Here is an 8,567-nt window from a genome sequence, read left to right on the forward strand (position 1 = left end):
GCCTAGGAGTATCGTGGGAGCACGAGGGTGCATGTGGAAGAGTGGCCAAGACAATGCCAAGAACACGTCAGGCCATGGAAGCACAATCTTGCGCTATGAAAGGTTCTAGAAGGTTCCGGAGTGATCTAGGAGTTGGTGTAAGCTCCATGGAAGCACAAAGCAGTGGTGGAATCTTAGAGGACTCTAGAGAGTCCTAGGAAGCTGCCTAGGTCGGCCAAAGGGGCTGCCATACAAGCTACAAGAAACTAGCATTCTATAGAAGGTTCTAGAATGGCCGAGCGTGGCCTTGCCCTTGGGCAATAAGGGCTGCCCAATGCCCCACCGACTTAGTATAGCCTCTTTATTCGGGGACTTCAACGCAACGGGCCTCACAAGCTCATAAAATGGCAATTCTTCACGTTTTCCTCAGACAGTGGGAATGAATTCTCTTACTTGATTTACATTGAAAGATATGTGTACCAAACCGAACAAGTAATATGCCGATATGCTTGATGTACCGGCCAAGCCAGCTCGACTGTATACAAGTAAAAGGGATTCGCCTTTGCCTCAGACAGAAGATCAACGGATTGAACAGGACAACCGGAAGGGAATCCTGACATAGTAGATATTGATTTGAATAAAGGAACTGAAACCGGTACCAGAAACCAAGCAAGAGATGAAATTCAAAATGAAATAGATGACCAACCTACAATAAGAAAGACGAAAACGGAATTTAGGAATTCCATTCTCTAAGACGAACTAAAGGAATGTCTCTAAGCAGCCAAGGCCAAGAGCAAGCAGGAGTTGTCCTATCTGCCTAGAAAGATTCGATAAAGAAAATGTGAGTGGGCGGGAAATCAATAGACACAGAAAGAGAAGAGCAAAAGGAGCAGAAGGCACTCCGTTTTTTATGTGAAATCAAGGAGCAGCAGGTTAGACTTTGACACTTTCCCGAAGAGAGCTCAAAGCAATAAGATGAAAGATGGGATGAGATGCTAGCCTTAGCGCAGAAGATAAATCATTGAACCTTAGGCCACTACCGAGCAGCAATGTAGGATCATAACTGCCTGTACTGCCGAGATGATCCCTACTTGAAAAGGCGGAGACAGATTGTTGCGACAAATCGAGTTTCAAAAGCCCATTTATCAATCACATTTTCAGGCACACCAGTCAAAGAGCCATCGGACCCATGAGAGTCCCCTTTTTTGACTAATATACAAGGCCTTTGCCGGGATGTCTTTCATCAAGCAAAAGAGGGGCAGTAAATGGAATAAACTAAGCAAGAGATCAACTAACCAAGAGAATGAACTAACCCCAAGGGATGATCTCAGATTGAAATCCAAGGCATGGTCCCATTGAAAGCCCAGGGAATAATTCCTAAAACATAAAAAAATAGGATTTAAATAAAGTCCAAGGGGGTATGATCCCAATAAAGATAGGATGGATTGTCAGTAATTTTGGACGAAGCAGCGGGCATACCAGAAATGGATTGTAAGGAATGGTAGATGGAGCAAGGATGCATAGCAGGCTTAAAACACGACACAAGTAGGACGCACTGAGGCCGAGCTTTCCTCTACTACTCATTGGAGCTAGCATACGAAATTTTCCGTTGAAGGGTTCAACTATCAGGGTGGCCATTGCGAGCGATATTCACTTTCAAGAGTCATTGAGCCTACGCCTATTTCATTACTCTCGAAGAGCTCATCAAAGAGCTAAGGGATGAGAAAAGTCAGAGGTGGAATTTCTTTCAACTATAACATTTATTACAACATCTTACAACACTAAATATTACAGAAAATGACAGAGAATTTGGTAAGGGGATAAAAGCACATCCTGCACCCGATGTGTCAAAGCAGCTTGAAGCCCTACAACTCGCATACTGATGAAAGGGAAAAAGCAGGCCAATTCACGCATCTTCCGCAGAGTACCAGAAAAGCCCTATGAGCTAACTTTCCATTTGACGGCAAAGAGCAAGCGGACCTGTGAAAGTCATATCTTTGACTAATATACATGGGCTTCTGAGGGGATGTCTTGTTTAAGCAGCAGCCAAGGCGCCAAGACCCGTTGTTGACAAATCAGGTCAAAAGCCTAATACAACGCATTTGGAGGGCACGACGGTACAAGGATCCAAGCCATCAGAATCAGACCCGTAAAGGTCTCGTTTTTGAAAATAAATATGGGCTTCTGAGAGGATTCTTTAATCAACCAAAACCTGCAACAGAGTCCTTAATTTCTACCACTTACAAGTGGAGAGATGTTCCATTCCCAATGGCAGAAGAAGGATGCAAGCTTGGACAAGATATTCTTACTTGGTTGGACATGAGATGCAGCGCGCTTAGCGTCGGAAAGATCCCTCAACATGGGTGTACTATAAAACTAGGAGAAGAACATAACTAAATGGATCAATTTCTTTGACCGGTCGTTTCGAGCTTCTAGTTATTCTGGATTGCTAACGTGGTTCGATGACGCCGATGGAAGGAACCACTGGAGATTCATCCAACTTCGATCCCCTAAAGGCAAGTGCGTAGGCTATAGAATCCCAAATAGAGCTCCTTCGGCTCTAAACAGCTACTTTGCTTATTTGGTCTATTAGCGACTCGGCCAGCTACTGACCTAATTGGGAGCTTTTCAGTCAAGGTCGTCGGATTTTGAGGTCCTTTCGCAAGGGTCCAGATCATTCCATTGGGGAGAAAGCGGGAGTCATCCATATATAGTATAGATGAATAGTACCAGTGGCGTCTAGGATGAAGACGGGGAGTGACCGGGTTATAAGTTGGGCAGCAATGTTCTCACTTCCAGGAATACCTATATATGGGAGGAGAGCGGCAGAAAGAGGTGCTTGTTCCCCTCTCTACAGTGCAGGTTCTAAGACTAGGCGAAGATCGGAGACTAAACACGAATCATCAATTCCTTTGACCATTCTTTTTGAGCCTCCAATTCTTTTCGAAATGCTAACGAGGTTCAATGACGCCGACGAAGGGAACCAACGGAAAGGCTCTCAAAGGCAGGCGCGTAGCATAGGCGGACTCATAGGATAAGGCTGTGCGTGTGAATCCCAACTATTTATCTCCTTTTAATTAATTCAATTTCTATGAATGGCTACTCGACCTATTTGGAAAGAGCTACTCTAAAGCATATTCTATTGGTAAATTTTCAGTCGAATTTCAGTTTCAGAGATCACTTTTCTCAGGCCAAGACCGCAGGAATAAATAAAACCACTTCTCATTCAGGAGCGGGAAAGGAAAGATGAATTAAGCGGTCATCGAGATCTTTACATAAAATTTAAGCATTACAATAAATTCAAAGCCATGAACAAAGGGGATTGACTGAGAAGTAGAGCTAAGCGATCTATTCCAAAAACTGCATCTGCTAGTGCCTTCATTTCCCTCATTGTGCCAGCTACGTCCTTCCTCTACTAAAAATCTATATTTCTTCTTCATGCTACAAAGAATAATGGATTCGAATGTATCTGAAATGAAAGTAGCACTCGAAATATCATAAGAGAAGAAAAGAAAGTTTCAGTAGTACGCCCGGTTCACGAGGTTCTACCACCGCAGGGCCCAATCATAGTAAAAAAGAAAGAGTTCTCTCTTTTTTTCTCCCATGCTTTCTGTTGGTCAACAACCAACCAAAGTGCTCTATACTTCTTCACTACTCGTACAGGCTTGACGGAGTTAAGTTGTATTGAGGGAATCGTTTTGTCTCAATCAATCAAGAATGTCACAACTAGATAAATTCACTTATTTCACACAATTCTTCTGGTCATGCCTTTTCCTCTTTACTTTCTATATTCCTATATGCAATGATGGAGAAGGAGTACTTGGGATCAGTAGAATTCTAAAACTACGGAACCAACCGGTTTCACACCGGGAGAATAAGATCAAAGCCATATTTCGACCCGGACGTTTTCGGGATGCTGCTAATAACCAACGAATGGCAAGTGCTTTTCCTTGTGTGGATCCTATTTCAATGGGAACTTGATGAGTTGATCCACCTACACGTCTTGCTTTTACTGTTATATCGGGAGTTACTCCACGTATTGCTTGACGTAAAACGGATAGTGGATTTGTTTCTGTCTTTTGTTGAATCTTTTTCACGGCTCGATAGATAATTTGATAAGCCAATGATTTTTTTCCGTGTTTCAGAATACGGTTAACCAACATGTTAACTAATCGATTACGATAAATTGGATCGGATTTTGCTGTTTTCTTTTCTGCAGTACCTCGACGTGACATGAGCGTGAAAGGGGTTCAAGAATCAGTTTTCTTTTTATAAGGGCTAAAATCACTTATTTTGGCTTTTTTACCCCATATTGTAGGGTGGATCTCGAAAGATATGAAAGATCTCCCTCCAAGCCGTACATACGACTTTCATCGAATACGGCTTTCCGCAGAATTCTATATGTATCTATGAGATCGAGTATGGAATTCTGTTTAAAATTAATTAACGGCTAAGCGATTTCATAACCTGAGCTTTCTGAGCAACGACCCCAACAATTTGGAAGATATCTTGAGAAAAGGTTTTAGCACCGGTGTATCCTATATGTACTCAAGTTTATTCAAAGTATCCCAATGGTGTAACGCCGTCGACTTCTTGGGAAAAAGGAGGAAGATGACTTTAATCTCTTGTTTCGGAGAAATAAGTGGCTCACGAAGAATGGAAAGAAACATATTATATTTGATCTCTAAGTCCGTACATAGCAATTCTAGGTGGGTCATCACTTGTAGGAATGACATAATGCTAATCCATGTTCCACACAACCAAGGAAGCATCGATTTTTAATCTCATTATGACTTGGTCGTTCGGAAGAGCAATTAATTCGATCAGAATAGTGGAATGGAAGGCAGTAAAAGAATTAAATACTCCCTTCTTTTCCAATCGCCCTGCGAAGACAGACGTTCGGAAAGGTTCTCGAGATTCTCAATCTCTCTTTTTAGTGGGGAGGAATAGTGCGGGAAGGGAGCGAGACCAAGCCGAGCCACTAGTAGAGTAAGCCCTTCCCACGTGTCAAGTTGAATATGAATAAATGAATGCAGCCTCAACCAGAGAGATCAACCTGCGCCTTTGAGTTGAGGCCGCTGGCGGCGTATAACGAACTAATCCGCGACCAGCAAGTTTTCCGAAAGCGAACTGAATAGAATTGTTACTTTCAAAAAATCTTGCTTCAAATCAAAGAAAGAAGGTCTATTTTCCCACGTAGTTCGTCGGTCAAACCAACGATTCTCTTCTCAAAGTAATAGAGAGAGTCTTTTTCTAGTTAGACTTCTATCAATGGAATGAAAGAACCATCCCTTCCTATTTCTTTGTTTGTCCTGTCAGATAGAAAGAAAATTAGACCCCAAAGAGACCTTCTTTACTTTACTACTTTAGGGGGTGGCGGTGAAGGGGGGTTTACATAGAACCGAGGCAAAGTGGTTTATGATTTAATCTCAGAGGCATTCTTATCATTTGGTAGATCCAAGTCCATGGCCTATTTCGGGTTCACTCGGAGCTTTGGAAACAACCGTAGGAGGTGTGATGTACATGCACTCATTTCAAGGGGGTGCAACACTTCTCACTTTGGGCCTCATATTTATCCTATATACCATATTCGTATGGTGGCGCGATGTTCTACGTGAATCCACGTTCGAAGGACATCATACCAAAGTCGTACAATTAGGACCTCCATATGGTTTTATTCTGTTTATCATATCAGAGGTTATGTTCTTTTTTGCTCTTTTTTGGGCTTCTTCTCATTCTTCTTGGGCACCTACGGTAGAGATCGGAGGTATTTGGCCCCCAAAAGGGATTGCGGTTTTAGACCCTTGGGAAATCCCTTTTCTTAATACCCTTATTCCCCTTTTATCTGGAGCTGCCGTAACTTGGGTTCATCATGCTATACTCGCGGGGAAGGAAAAACGAGTAGTGTACGCTTTAGTAGCTACCATTTCACTGGCTCTAGTATTCACAGGCTTTCAATGAATGGAATATTATCAAGCACCCTTTACTATTTCGGATGGTTCTACCTTTTTCTTAGCAACTGGTTTCATGGTTTTCATGTGATTATAGGTACTATTTTCTCGATCATATGTGGTATTCGCCAATATTTTGGTCATCTGACCAAGGAGCATCACGTTGGCTTTGAAGCAGCTGCATGGTATTGGCATTTGGTAGACGTGGTTCGGTTATTCCTATTTGTCTCTATCTATTGGTGGGGAGGTATATGAAGGAAGGGATTAGTGGATTGAGGAATGAAAGCTTGAAGACAAAGAGAACCGGGCTTTTCCAAAGAATTACTGCAGCTTTCCTACTCCCTTTGATTATCATATACAAAAAGGTCTCTTCCACTTTCCTACCAAATCTCTCTCTATTCTGGCACATAAATGAAGGGATCGAAGAGATTATGGCAGATCATGTTCACCAAGAAATGACCCGAAATTGGATCTTGGTCTATTTGAGATTGTTCCTTTAATTCGTAATCAAAGATCATTTCTTGTCTCTCGTTTCTTTTCTGAAAAAAAAGAACCTAATGGATCGAACTTGAACTCCAGGTGAGTGGATCGCCCCGGCGGGCTCACTCTGACGCAGAGAGCCCTGAGAAGCGTAGTGCTTCCGTAACTGATCTTTTTGTAAGTGATGGGGCATAGCGTATTCCGGTCTCCCTTGGCAATAGTTTTCTTTTCTGATGTCTGCTTTGATGAGTGGGAGAGGTAGCCGAATTAGGATATCACTACGGACAAGGGCTGTGCAGGAAATAGCGATAATACTAACTGCACTACCATGAATATCCTTCGTCCCTTATCTCCTCGTCTTCTAGGAAGGGTCTTTTCCCTTCTCATTTTTTTGTGTTCTTGGCTTTGCTTCTCTATTACTACAATCTTTTGGTCTAAATTTTGATATCTTATTGGGGCGCTTATACCATCGAATTCTTGTTCACTTGGTTGTTAGTCGGTTCGGGTGGTATTCCGGAGGTTTCCTACTTGCAATGGTTTTTGTGGGTCTTGATCTGGAAAATAAGATGATGATGGCTCCTTCGGGGGCCTCTGGCTCAGGATCAGGTGAGAGCGCTGGAGGAAGGGGCTTCAGGTGGACTGATTTATTTGGAAGCAGTTCCCCTGGTAATTCCGAAGCCAGTCTCAACCAGCCGGCCCCGGACTGTCCCAACCCTGGTGAACCCGCATCGCCTATTGCTGAGGTTTATCATCCGTTACAGGAGGAAGGACAGAGGCGTCGGGAGCTCAGTGATCGTCTTAGCATAAATACTATCAAGCGTCCCTTGCCCGAAGATATTTATGAGGCAATAATTGAGACCCAATTCCAAACGGAGCTTAAGATAGAGGAAGTCCTTCGTTCGGACAGGGTTCAAGAAGATTCCATTTTAGAGAAAAGGCACCAGATTAGGGGGGTGCTCTTCTATCCTCAAGGTAGGGCATTCTCATTGGATACATACTTCGACCACCTTAAGCAAATAGAGAACCAGGGGACCCACCGGAGCCTGCCTTATAAAAGGCTTATGGATGAAATTTCTAAGGAGAAATTAGAACTGGCCTTTGATGGAATAAAAAAAGGAGAGACTGGTAGAGCTCATCTTTGTCAGCAACATTCTCCCTTCTATCTATCTTGAATTGAATTATTGAGGTGCAATTTATTTGGAGGAGGTCGGTTCGAGAAGAAAAGCCATGTACTATTATATGGTGTAATTCTAGATCTCATTCGTATCCCAGTGGTTTGTGCTTAGATGTGGCCTTTCATTCCTTAGGGAGTGAGAGGGTAAAGGGGAAAGGGTGGGTGGCCCCCTATAAGTTCTTGAAGTCGGATGGAACGAAAGCGCATATAGGAAACGAAACTCAGACCTATGGTGCCATATAAGATAAGCATTTCCTGATCGGGTAAAGATTTCGAGATTAGAATTGAGTGAGGGCAGCGGTTCCTCCATAATAGCTATGAAAAAGGGAAGTGAAATTTCACCACAAAAGGTAAGGAAGAACTGTGGTTCAACTCCACAGCTTGGTTAGAGCAGCACCACAAGCCAATCAACCAACAAATAGATACGCTTCACAGAAGGAAAAGATAGAATCCAGCTTTTGTTTGTTATCAGTAGTGCAAGTTCCCAACATCGCTCCGGTTGGAATTAGAGAAACTAAGTTCGTTTCGGTATGAGAAAATAACCAATCCTGAATAAGGGATAAGTTAGGCGTGTACAGACTATGGCATCGTTAAGCCCTTTTAATTAATTGTGAAATGTGTTGTTTCAAAGTAGCTAAGGGAAGTTTGGTCGGAGACCTGATCTTTGGTCATATAGCCATGTGAGAAGTCTGGTACTCTATTAAGAAGAAAATTCCCTGATTGTCTGTCATATGCGCTACCCATATCCTGAGCCTGCTTAGAAGGGACTCAATAACGGAGATCTTCTTTGACACGCGGACCTAGTTTCCACCAACCCAGATGTACCCGATTCAGTGATAACACTGACGGTACTATCGTATTTTTTTTGGTTTAGGGATTGATGCTTAGTTTCCTTCTAACTTAGTACTGATCTTTATTGTCCGATTTGCTTTCTTAGTTCTGACACCCTCGTATGCCGATCAACCAATGAAGCGGCAGAAGAA

At 42.8% G+C, this 8,567-nt stretch overlaps 1 protein-coding gene across 1 annotated transcript; it reads right to left on the reverse strand.

Moving 5' to 3' along the window:
• Positions 1–3,230: 3,230 nt before the first annotated feature.
• LOC109214914 (30S ribosomal protein S7, chloroplastic-like) lies at positions 3,231–4,214 on the reverse strand. The gene is made up of 2 exons (XM_019378879.1): positions 3,836–4,214; positions 3,231–3,448 (listed from the first exon to the last, which is right to left on the reverse strand). The coding sequence occupies exons 1-2, from the start codon at positions 4,212–4,214 to the stop codon at positions 3,231–3,233; spliced, it is 597 nt and encodes a 198-aa protein (XP_019234424.1).
• Positions 4,215–8,567: the final 4,353 nt, after the last annotated feature.

This window comes from Nicotiana attenuata, unplaced genomic scaffold (assembly GCF_001879085.1).
Source record: "Nicotiana attenuata strain UT unplaced genomic scaffold, NIATTr2, whole genome shotgun sequence".
Lineage (NCBI taxonomy): Eukaryota > Viridiplantae > Streptophyta > Magnoliopsida > Solanales > Solanaceae > Nicotiana > Nicotiana attenuata.

Bases quoted from the DNA above. Each gene is read 5' to 3' on its own strand.
- LOC109214914 (XM_019378879.1), bottom strand. From the start codon at position 4,214: ATGTCACGTCGAGGTACTGCAGAAAAGAAAACAGCAAAATCCGATCCA. The intron at 3,449-3,835 runs GTTGGTTCCGTA...CTTTCATTTCAG, and splicing joins ATTCTCCCGGTGTGAAACCG to ATACATTCGAATCCATTATT.